The following is a 12,631-nucleotide window of genomic DNA, read 5'->3' as shown; positions in this document are numbered from 1 at the left end:
TCATTCTTTAATTTTGTGTTATGAAGCTTGTTTGCTACATAACCAGGTTACTATCACCCACGGACCATGCAAATGACATCCGGAATTAACTGAAGGTACCGGTCCAGTCAATGATACCCCCCCTCCGTACAGAGAGGGTGTAAACAGCCCTGTTCCCGACACGTCTGTGTGTGTGTGTGGGGGGGGGGGGGGGGTATCTGCTGCAGCACAAAAGCCTTTTGTATGTGCGGCTTTTCGTTCCTGTATATTTTCATTTCTCGGAAAGGGTGTGGCCGTTTACCGAACTGATTCTACAGTGTGCGGATCTGACTGGACTTCAGATAGCGGATCCACCGCAAGAAGATTTTAGTTTCAGCCTTATGTTGTGGCGCCACCTTGTGGACCTTGTATTACAAAGTTTAAAATACAGCAAGCGCGTCACTTAGCACGTTCCGCATCCTATGCGTCATATTTCGGAAGCCCTCGTTTTAGTTCTGTTTGGTTTGCATTGGTTTCTACGCTGAACACATGGAATGTTTTAGCAACAAACAAAGTCTCAGAGGATAAGTCAGGTGTACCTTTTGAAGAGTTCAATTGAACTTACTCAAGCTTCTAATGGTTATAATTAATCGTTTCTGTTAAAACGTCGCGAAGCAGAGAAACAACAGCAAAGTGCTTGTCATACGAAATATACTGAAATAACACAGAGGATCAAAAGCCTTATCGTGCTAAAGACAGAACCGGTACATTAAACAGGCTACTGTAATACCTACACATTGCCAGCAGAGGGCGGTGTCGCCCCGTGTACTGCGCGGCTGGCAACCACATCTTTTTTAAGAAACGATAAAGAAATCCCATTTTAAAGAGAACTGCCTGAAGTGGATGTTAACATTTTTTTAACGTACAGTATTTCAAACGAGAAGCTCAATTTAATTTATATAAAACTAGACATTTGATTATGTCCCATTTCATTCTTCATTCTGTATAATGGGATATTAAAAATTAGTATTTCGATACTTTATTCTGTAACAATTAAAATAAACTACACCCTGGTGTGTTTGAAACATGCTGGTTAAGATTATCGGCTCATTCGTGACGCGGGTAATAACATTTGAATACTTCGCAAACGTTCAAACTAAAATAAACGGGCTGCATCACAAGTATTCGAGCAGGTTTAGATAATGTGCGAAATGACACGTACCCTAACAGCAGTATTGCCGCCACGCCCATGGTATGATATTAATGAGCGTGTAAAAGACAAACAGACGGGTCTTCCTCGAGGATTGCGCTGCGGAGCCTTTGTTCTCATTTTGGGGTTACCTTTGTGCCTTATTTCTGCCTTAGACCCTTATGTCTCAATAGGGTCTGAGTCAGTAAAGACCATGCGATTTAGGGTAAGGGTTTATTTGGGATACATTTGCATTATACAGCAGTTAGGGGGATTTGTATATGTTATATAGGCTGCACTGAGCGGCTATGAGAGCTGCGCAAGCCGATTATTCGGGTTGCGGCTTCCTCGCGAAGCAGATGCAGGACACACTGCGTTTATCGGGCTGAATCGCCGTTCCAGGTTTGGAGAAACAGCCGCTTGGGTTTGTGCCGATAGCTGCTCTCCGCAAAGCTGTCCGCTTTCCTCAGCCTCTGGAATGTGGTATCGGCCGAATCTGCACGCCGTGTGACCGTCCCCCCCATTGAGGAGGAGTGGAGCTGGGGTCCCGCTGCTCTGAAAACTCCCAGCTCAGACTCAGCGGCGGGGGGGTTCACCTCCCCCCCCCCCAAAAAAAAAAAAACTATAGAAAAGAGAGAAAAACAAGCGGGCATAAAGGGAGTCGGAGTAAAAGTGAGTTTATAACAGAATCTAGGAAGCACTGTTCTGCACAGAGAGTTATTAACGCGTGGAATAGCCGAGCACGTGAAGCAGTGCGATCTAAAACACTGGGAACATTTCCAAAGAGACTCGCTTCTGTGCTATTAAACGAGTTCCCACCAGCAGGGGAGAATGGCGTGAAATGGCCATTTCTCGTTCCCAAACTTTTCTTGTGATATTCAGGCACCCTGTTCCCCTTGGGAAATGAAACGGACTGTGCTTGGTGTATCTATCTGGCGGATGACTCTGCACATTTTAATCTACCGGATTCAGATCTTCTGTGTGTCTAAAGGCACGGGCTGTGGATATGGTACCGTCAATGACTTGCTATCGAAAAGCACCGCTCATTTGAATAGGCTACACATTTTACACGCGTAGCATCTTAAAGGATTGTGAATCAATCTAGCGATCTAGCAGCCTATCTCTCATCTGTGCAAGAAGCACACAACCCCAAACTGAGCTTTGAACAACCCGTGTGTGTGTGAGTGTGAGTGTGTGTGTGTGTCAGTGTGTGTGTGTGTGTGTGTGTGAGTGTGTGTGTGTGTGTGTCAGTGTGTGTGTGTGTGTGTGTGTCTGAGTGTCAGTGTGTGTGTGTGTCTGTTTGTGTCAGTGTGTCTGTTTGTGTCAGTGTGTCTGTTTGTGTCACCCCAAGCGCCCCCTGTGATCTCCCCCCGAGCAGAGGTTACCGTGTCACCCTTAACTGACCTCGGGTATAATTAAAAAGATACAAGTCAACACAGAGGTGAGAGGCCACACTGCAACACCCCAGCAGATTATTGAAAAGTGTTACATGCCACTCGGAGGCGAGCCGGCAGATCTAAGAGGGAACTGACCGAACACGACGAATGATAATCACATACATTACAAAGCTATACCATACCTTACATCATAGCTGCTTTACTGTGTCTGCGAGACCCGTGCGCATCACACAGCAGAAACGCGCAGGGCGTTAGTGAAGGAGGGCTGTGAGAAGCGCTTTTGTGGGTCTGATTTTTTTTTAACGTGTAATGAGAACCAGATGTTGTCTTGTGGTTTAGTGGAGATGTGATGGTGCCAATCAAAGGACTCTTAACCAGTTAACGCCCTCTTTGCAGTCTGAGCCCTCCCACTTGGGCTTGCTTTCGGCCAGAGGTGGAATCTGTTGTGGGTTGAAATTCCTAATGTTGAGTGGGGATGTCCAGTCACAGCCGCGCAGCTAGCTAGATGCAACAGCGCTCCTATACTTTAAAACCCCCGTCCCACTCTCTCGCTATTCTAGCAGCTTAGTTTATTTAAGCCAAATGCAGTAATATTATTATTATTATTATTATTATTATTATTATTATTATTATTATTATTATTATTATTATTATTATTATTATTTAAATAAAAAAAGATGTGGGACAAAGCGACAGTTTTCCTTCTAAAACTGTCCTGGACTTTCTGCCTGGTGTCTGCGATTGCAAGGCGAGACCTCTTCCCTTACGGACCTCACAGCGGAGACTCCGCTCTCCCAGAAGGGGATGACGAGACGTCCGAAGTGCTTACCTTGAAGAGACCGCTGTATTTCTACGAGACAAAGTTCAGCGAGCTCTACGTAAGTGCTCCCCGTTATCCGTGTAATGATCAGCGCAGCGTTAACCGGTTAGCATTGCCATGCAGTTGTGCATGAACGCGTAATTGTTCTCTTAGGAGCACGGTGACGTCAGTGCTGGATAATGTGACGGTCTGCTTGGATTTTGTAAAGTTGTTTTTTTTGTTCGGGAGTTTTAAAATACAGTTGCAGAGCTATAACTGTACGTGATGGGTACGTGCCGTGCATTACTGAAGGGATAGCTAACGAATTCCTCTCGAGTCGTTTACACTGGGATATGCATACAATATTAAAGCATGTATGTGAACGCAATCTGTATACTGTGTATGTTTACATAAGGAAGAAGAGTAGCCAGCTGGGACGCGACTCTGGATCACAGTGTAGGAAAGTGAAAATAAAGATGATGATGATGATAATGATGATGATGATTCCTCTCCTCGCATCTAATGTACTGTAGTCGAGCACACACATATGCAACACATTCTAACCCCATACAGCACCCAGAGCGCGTTTTCAATGCTCTGTCGCTTTAATGTTGAAGCATTTGGTTTTACGGGTCATGCTTTGAATGGGTTAAGTTGTTCCCCGTGCATCCTTTAAGGAGGTAATCAAGACTCCACAATACAGACCGAGCTTTCTTTACCATCCATGTTTTCATCACTTGGAGTCATACAGTTCCAGAAGATGAAGCTTTCATTAATATCCCGTTACACTGAATTAGGCTGCAGTGCGGCACGTCCGACCAAACGCGATGCAGAGACTAAATGAGATGGAACTGAGGTACTTTTTTTTCCCCCAAACCCTGATTTACTATAAAAAATAAAAATAAAAAACCCGGCGATCACAATGCTGGCCTCTGTAAACGTCCGGCTGTGCTTTGACCCCAAATAGCCTCTACAGACGACCCCGAGTATTAATGAACTGCGCTGAACTCTTATTAACGCGCTAGAAGAGCCGGCGTATGCACCGAGTAACTAAGATCAATGTATATATAGCGCCTTTAAGTATTATTTGTTTATTTAGCAGACGCCTTTATCCAAGGCGACTTACAGAGATTAGGGTGTGTGAACTATGCATCAGCTGCAGAGTCACTTACAACAACGTCTCACCCGAAAGACGGAGCACAAGGAGGTTAAGTGACTTGCTCAGGGTCACACAATGAGTCAGTGGCTGAGGTGGGATTTGAACCGGGGACCTCCTGGTTACAAGCTCCTTTTCTTTAACCACTGGACCACACAGCCTCCTTACAGGAATATCAAAGCGCATTGCGCAGTGGTAAACGCCTGGTGAGCGTTGCAGGGCATACAGAGAGCACGGTGAAGCACTGGCAAGCAATGCACAGGCGGGTGTGGTAAGGAATGGATAGCATTGTTATAACTTGGTTAACCACAAAGCTAGGACAAGTCCAGCCTATGTAAGTATGGGAAAAAGCCTGGTCAAGTGAAACATCACAGTGCAAATATACATATACCATGGTGAGCGTTTTAAAAGAGTCCACAATGTAATGCAGGATGCGTGCAGCCATGGGGGTTTGCAGATCGCTCCCAGACACAATACAGGAACAGAAATCACACTCCCTATGCAGAGCAGTTTGATCCGTTCAGGTGTGTAGTTCTTTAAGCACTGGCTCAAGCTGCTGTGTAAAAGGAGTCTTATCAGTTGGCTGCAGTCTTCTACACAGGCGCAAGGGTGGTCGATGGAAGCATCAAATGGATACATACTGTCAGATTTCAAAATGAGACTGAACGTCCCGGGTGTTCAACCCCACGGTCCTGTAGCCTGTAGCAATGCCTCTCTGGGATACGGTCCTGTAGCAATGCCACTGCGGGATACGGTCCTGTAGCAATGCCACTGCGGGATACGGTCCTGTAGCAATGCCACTCCAGGAAAGGGTCCTGTAGCAATGCCACTCCGGGATACGGTCCTGTAGCAATGCCACTGCGGGATACGGTCCTGTAGCAATGCCACTCCAGGAAAGGGTCCTGTAGCAATGCCACTCTGGGATACGGTCCTGTAGCAATGCCACTGCGGGATACGGTCCTGTAGCAATGCCACTGCGGGATACGGTCCTGTAGCAATGCCACTCCAGGATACGGTCCTGTAGCAATGCCACTCCGGGATACGGTCCTGTAGCAATGCCACTCCGGGATACGGTCCTGTAGCAATGCCACTCCGGGATACGGTCCTGTAGCAATGCCACTCCGGGATACGGTCCTGTAGCAATGCCACTCTGGGATTAAGCTGTAAGATATGATTAAAGCCTTTTGACCCTGTCAGAGGAAGCATTTTTTAAAATGTAATCATTGAGTGCATGTTGGAACAAAGACTTGGTGTGGATGAGCCAGCGGTGCCTGACCGTGCTGCAGGAGACTACGGGGTCCTCAGTTTGTAATGTATTGTTGCTGCCTTTCCTCAGGTGGGCACCAACGGGATCATCTCGCCGCAGGATTTCCCTCGGGAGACGCAGTACGTGGATGACGGTTTCCCAACAGATTTCCCAGTCATCGCCCCCTTCCTGGCCGATCTGGACACGAGCAACGGGAAGGGAGCGATCTACTACCGGGAGGACGACTCCACGGAGGTGCTGATCCGGGCGGCCGAGGAAGTAAAGAGAGGCTTCCCCGAGAGCACCTTCAGCCCCACCGCCGCCTTCATAGCGACCTGGGACAGCGTGGGGCCGTACGAGGAGCTGACGCGGAACTCGGTGCCTTCCAACAGGGTAGGGCTTCCCGCTGTCCCTCTGTCTGGAAGATTGTGTGTGCGTGTCTCTGTCTGTCAGCCGAGTGAGTTCCTCAATGGGTTTGTGTGTTCCTCTTGTCTGTTTCACACCAGATCTTATGATTGACGTTGTTTGAAGTTATGGCTTGATGGAGGCGCTGGCCAAGCAGTCTCCTATAAGGAAGCACAGTGTGGCCTGCGTGGCAGTCCATCTCCATGTCATCCATTATACATTAATCTGGGCTGCTCTTAGTGCTGTACCAAGCACTGCTGTCAAACCAGTGGTGTAGTGGTAAAAAAAGAAACGACTGAACGAACCGCTTTGGTGTTCATGATCGGCACTGAGGGTGTGCAGAGATGCCCTTAGATTACACGCATGCCGGTTGTGGAGGTCGTGCAGAATTGTGGGTTGCAGGTTAATCAGAAGGGATTCTGCCCATCATTAAATGCACCTGAGTCACTTTATATCATACGCTGCAATATGCCTTGGCTTTAAGCCTTGGTATAGCCTGGATCTGCTTCTCACAGGAGAGTAGGAGCGACTAAACTCTTTATTCTTTAAATGAGAAGCGGGCAAACTCCATATTCCCCGTGTGAGAAGTGGGTTTACCTGCGTTTCCCCTCGACTGCACCGCTGTGTCAAACACATTGAAGCTGATGTGCTGGCTGCTGGCTGGGAGTCTCTGCTGTGCTGTCAGGGTAGATGTTTAAATAGCTGCTGCACGTTGCAGAAATTCTGAATCATGGCTCGTCTTACTCACAGTGCTCTTAAGTAGCCAACATCCCAAAGAAACAAAACTACATAAAGGCGTGTGTACGTGTCTATCCTAATAATGATTGTACCGGGGCTAAGACAGACTCTGAATGCTGTACAGTATATGGTGTTGTTCTTGTTTTAAGACTTGTCGTAACACATTCAATCGCAGAGATAAAGAAATGTATGTATAACAGAGATGGAAATTAGACTCCTGTTGCACAGCAGTTTGATCCATTCCTGGTTTTACTAGGAGTTTAATCAGACACACCTGAGCTTGCTATCTCTACACTGTGGCTAATCAAGCTCGTAGTAAAACCTGGAATGGGTGAAACTGCTGTGCAATAAGAGTCTTATTTCCATCCTTGTTTAATGAGCTAAAAATGTCTGCTCTCTGATATACGAGCAGGTGGGAAAAATAGCGTCACCAAAATATGTTTGAATTTAATAGCAAATCACATTAGCTAGAAATTCCATGTGGATTTGTGACACTAACCTAAGGTTTCACAGACCCTGGTTTGCACTAATCTTGGACGACCTCAAGGTAGTTCAAGACTACGGTTACTCGGGTCTGTGAAACCAGCCCATAAAGTTTTACTAGAGGATTCAGTCTGCCTTCATATGCACTCTTCTGGGAAACAATATTCTCTCATCTCAGTGGTTTCCTTGCTAAACAAAGCTATAACGAGCCAGCAGAGCTGTGATCCCTCCAGTTCATAGGCTTGCTTTGCCATTTTCAGCCATGTGTGTGTGTTTTTTTTTAATGATGTAGGATAACATCTTTAAATAATCTTGTTTATAGGCGTGTTGCAGCAGAGCTCCGAGGCAGTGTGGTTTACTAATTAGAGCTGGGGATTGGGATCCTCGGAATATCCGTTTGAGACCTGGGCTGGGAAGCTGCCTGATGCTTTGATTCCACGTTAACCAGGATGTAACGTCTCAGCTCGGCGCAGCCCGGGTCTCCAACAGGGTGGCGCCTGTCACATTAAAGTGACGTTCACAAAAAAAAAGAAAGGACAAATGCCTCCATTCATCCCCTCTACAGTACACATCTGTTACAAGCTTAGCAGCGAGCTTCCCTTAAACTGTGTACAGCCTAGCAGTCTGCGGGCTACCTGTATTGAATTACATGTGTTTCAGTCTGCGTTAATGTTACAAACACTGAGAAAGAAATGGCTTGTGACTGCTTGAGAAGAGAATGGCTTAGTTGTTTGTTTTGTCAGTTTTATATCGTTAAGTTAGGGAAAGAAAACCCTTTGTAAATATGGCTTGTAGTACTGTGGTACTAAAAATAAACTAAAGCATACATTTAGACAAACATAAAGACTTTATTGGTCTTCATGAAGACCTCTGGTCAGAATTGCTAATAAGTTCAAGTTCGAGATGGCCGCTGCCAAAGAAGGCTGTGGGGATGGAGCTGAGGGAATTGCATTGGGCTTATAAAGAGGCGGTCGAGGCTAGTTCCCATAGGAGGAAAGGACCTAGGGGAGGAACGAGGGTGTGGTTTCAAACGAGGCACTGCTGTGATTGGATACATTTTCTCAGATTATGGAATCTTTTTAAACTCGTCGGCTTGTCGTTTTAAAGCCCTGAGGTGGTTCAGAGATAAAGTCAACGTTGTCTCGGAGGAGTTGATTCTGTTTGGTGCGGGGGGGGGGGGGGGGGTATGTTTAAAAGAACAGAAATCGCTGGTGTCACAGCAGTCCCTCGGTTGAAACCACACCCTCGTTCTTCTCCTTGGTCCTTTCCTCTTCCGGGATCTAGACTCAACCATGAAGAGACCTCTAAATGGAAAGCTGGCAGCTCAATTACTCCGTGAATCACTGTGCCCCCCCCCCCCCCCCCCCACCCCCCCTCGCCCCCTGGCAGGTGAACACGTTCCAGGTGGTGCTGGCCTATGACGACACAGACACCTTCGCCCTGTTCCTGTACCCGCACAAGGAGCTGCAGTTCTACGGCACGCGCCCCAAGGAGTCCTACAACGTGCAGCTGGAGCTGCCGGCGCGCGTGGGGTTCAGCCGGGGAGAGCTGAGCTTCCTGTCCCAGCGGAAAGAGGGGCCCTTCTACAGCGTGACCAGCAGCGAGCAGACCGTCAAGAACCTGCACCAGTGAGTGCCACACGCAGAGAGCCGCCACAGATACTGGCACAGGGGCACAACGACAGCCCACGCTCGTTACTACATTCTTTAGGTTCGGTCAGGGTCAGGGTCAGGGTCGGGGTCGGGGTCGGGGTCAGGGTCAGGGTCGGGGTCGGGGTCAGGGTCAGGGTCAGGGTTAGGCTGATTTAAATCTTTTCAAATACTTTCAGTTGGCATGAGACGCCAGGCCCGTCTTTCTACACTGAAATACTGCACAGACTAACTTCTCACATGTTTACAGCGAAACCGCTAATAAACAAATTAATAGGAGCCAGGCGGTGTTTGTAAAATGATAACTAAAATGCAATGCTGGTACGCACTCTCCCTGTCTATCGAACTCAAACGTTTCATGCAGTAACTTTCTATTAAGAGAGCGCTGCGTTTGTGCAGTTTTTTTGCACAGATCCCTGTGGCAGCAGTCCTTTTGTTCACCTGTGCTCTTCTCTCGTTCCCTGCAGGGTCGGGAACACCGGAGTGCCTGGGCTGTGGCTCTACCGCATCGGGAGCAGCTTCCCCCTGGATAACGTGGTTGCTGCGGAGGCCGGGGGTGCTCAGCCCGGTGGGGACTCTGTGGTGACTCTGGACAGTACCCTGAACAACCCGGGGTGGCCCAGCCAGCCCGAGCCTGACTACCCTGAACAGGACTACTCTGAGGAGATCTACGAGGATGAGGACGGGCAGGAGGAGGAGGAGGAGTATCCCACGCCTTCATATCCAGAGCCCCCGGAGTCCAGTAACCACTACCCCGCCAGTGAAGACCCTTCGGAACAGCTCCCAGGCCCCGTCCCTGTGGCCACCCAGCCCCCCTCTGAAACTGACACTACCCAGCTGCCTGAACACCACCTTAAACATGAGCCCTCTTACCCCCAGGCTTCCTACCCTGATCCCTCTTACCCCCAGGCTTCCTACCCTGATCCCTCTTACCCCGAGCCCTCTTACCCCCAGGCTTCCTACCCTGATCCCTCTTACCCCCAGGCTTCCTACCCCGAACCCTCTTACCCCGAGCCCTCTTACCCCGATCCCTCTTATCCCGATCCCTCTTATCCCCAGGCTTCCTACCCTGAGCCCTCTTACCCTGAGCCCTCTTACCCAGAGCCCTCTTACCCCGATCCCTCTTATCCCCAGGCTTCTTACCCCGAGCCCTCTTACCCCAATCCCTCTTACCCCCAGGCTTCTTACCCTGAGCCCTCTTACCCTGAGCCCTCTTACCCCAAGCCCGCTTACCCCCAGGCTTCTTACCCCGAGCCCTCCAACCCCCAGCCCCGGGAGGCAGACGTGCAGGCAGTGTACCCAGAGGGGGGTGTCATCCCCTTGCCAGAGAGCAGCCCCCCCCACACACAGGGCAGGAGCGTGGTCAGCGTGGATGAAGACGTGGACGTGGACGCTGGAGGTGAGAGGGTTTTTACTTCAGAGCTGGAACTCCTCTTGAGTTTGAGGGGGTTCTGTTTATAGCAGGGGTGTCCAATCATGGGCCTGTTTACAGTGATCATCTTTGCTTTAATATCGACCGGCTTCATTATTTCAGTATAGATTATAGTTATTGAATGCAGTGTGTGTGTGTGTCTATATATAGATCACATTCAACAGATAATCTTTCAGTAAATATTGACAGTTCAATTCAAAGACATGCGAGTATAAATGTAAATGACCTTCCTACTTCCCCCCCGAGTGAGTTTTAAAATGTATTTTCCTTGGTGAATGTGCCGGACAGGATGAGAAAGGATTATCCCCATGTGTTTCTCTAGAAATATCCAGATCTTTGATCCAACAAATCTGGTGAAGCCAGGTTCCCCTGGCTGGGGTGTGCTCAGACAGACAGGATCCTGTGGGTCTAGGTAACACAGTGGGCTAGTGCTGTAATCCTGGTTTTCAGTCTGGGGAAGGCTGCAAGAAGGGGGGGCAGGGTGTTCACATCAGGGTTACTGAAGTGCAGGGTTACTGAAGTGCATCGCTGGCACTGTAGCCTGCATTATTAAATTCATTTTATTTGACTGTTCAAACACCGCTATGAAAACGAAAGCCAGCATTGCCCCAGGTCAAAGCCCTTGGCTCCAGAGCAGCACCAGTTCTTTCAGTGATGTTTGAATCTTTCTGTTTTGCAGTGTTTGTGTACAACACAGAAAGCAGGGAGACCTGCGCTCAGTTTGAGGGGCAGTGCTCGCGACACGCCTACTGTTCCGATTACTTGTCGGGATTCTGCTGCCATTGCCAGTCGGGTTACTATGGAAACGGGAGGCACTGCCTGCCAGACGGTATGTACTCTACAGTGTAGGTTACCTTGTGTGAGGGGTCAAAGGGGGTCTAGTACCTAATACTCCTGCCAGGCATCAGTGAGGCTGATCTTCAGCATACAACACAGCTCCAGGTTACAGAGTGAATTCAGAATGCTTTGAGACCCTGATCCTGGACACTCATAAGAGGAGGCTTGTGAACTCCATACGCTTTGTCTAGACTGCACTGAGTCAGGTAGGTCTGTGTGTGGTTAGCAAAGTGGGCCTGTCTTTACATCAACAGGGAGCATGCTAAATGATTTTAAAACAAAGACATTTTTAGTTTATCCTTGTGTGTTTTTTTTTTTGTGTCTAGCTTTTAGAAAGCTGCCTGCTGTCTTTGCAGACCAGCAGGCTCGCGTAAGAGCCAGGCACTCTTCCAATAAGGCATGCATCGGAACAGTGTCATCTTGTTTCTGCTCTCCAGCTATTTCCTGCCAGATCAGCTCTTTGCAGTGTGACGTTGCTTCTAACAGAACCGTTTATACTGCGCCGGACCGTCGACATTCTTTAGAGGTCAAGAGAAGTGTTTCACGCGCCAAGTATTCATTCTTAGATACAGTACAGCTCTTCTAGCTTCATTATGTGGCTCGCACTGTTAAATGCCCTACTCAAAGAGCACATGGGTAGAGGCTGTAGGGTTGCTATTAGGTGTTGTGCTACAGCTATAGGGCTGGGAAAAGGGAATTTAGCAGGGAACTGATAGTTCAAACTCCTGGCACCTGATTAGTTTAATAATATGCATAGTTCTGAAACCCAGGCCTGCGTTGCTAATGCGAGTTTCTAACCCTGCAACTGTAGCAGATGGATACTGATTGTGTTTATTGCAAGTAGGAATAAGCAAGAAATCCTTGTAATTCTAATTGTGTTTCTTTCTGCCCCTCCCCTGTGTTTTTCTCAATTTCGTTTCTTTGTCTTTATTCTCTTCGCTGCCCAACAGGAGTGCCCCATCGCGTGAACGGGAAGGTGAGCGGGCGTGTCTTGGTGGGTGCCACGCCCGTGGACCTTGGCAGCGTGGACCTGCATGCCTACGTGGTGGTGAGCGACGGGAGAGCCTACACGGCCGTCAGCCACGTCCCCGAGCCTGCCGGCTGGGCGCTGATGCCCCTTTCCCCCATCGGAGGCCTCTTTGGCTGGCTCTTCGCCCTGGAGCTGACCGGCCACGAGAACGGATTCAGTGTCATGGGTAAGAGAACCGGGATCTGTCGCTTAAACCGGGATTAGACAGGTGCTGGTGTGCCATGAGCAATGGCAGTTTCCCATTTGGAAAGCAGTTGTACTAAAAACACTGAGAGATTTAGCAAGAGCAAATAGGGGGTCCTGTCTGGTAGA

The 12,631-nt window shown here is 48.5% G+C and overlaps 1 protein-coding gene across 1 annotated transcript in view; it reads left to right on the top strand.

Annotated features, from left to right (window-relative positions):
* Positions 1–2,989: 2,989 nt before the first annotated feature.
* Positions 2,990–12,631, top strand: part of LOC117413012 (nidogen-2-like) — a 29,579-nt gene continuing 19,937 nt past the window's right edge. The window contains exons 1-6 of the mRNA XM_058986534.1: positions 2,990–3,422; positions 5,836–6,138; positions 8,761–8,999; positions 9,488–10,419; positions 11,132–11,281; positions 12,240–12,485. Coding sequence (XP_058842517.1) covers positions 3,222–3,422; positions 5,836–6,138; positions 8,761–8,999; positions 9,488–10,419; positions 11,132–11,281; positions 12,240–12,485 — 2,071 coding nt within the window. The 5' untranslated portion in view covers positions 2,990–3,221. The remainder of the gene's footprint in view (positions 3,423–5,835; positions 6,139–8,760; positions 9,000–9,487; positions 10,420–11,131; positions 11,282–12,239; positions 12,486–12,631) is intronic.

This window comes from Acipenser ruthenus, chromosome 15 (assembly GCF_902713425.1).
Source record: "Acipenser ruthenus chromosome 15, fAciRut3.2 maternal haplotype, whole genome shotgun sequence".
NCBI lineage: Eukaryota > Metazoa > Chordata > Actinopteri > Acipenseriformes > Acipenseridae > Acipenser > Acipenser ruthenus.
Note: the sequence above shows the minus strand (reverse complement) of the source record. Positions and strands in the feature narration are given on the sequence as shown.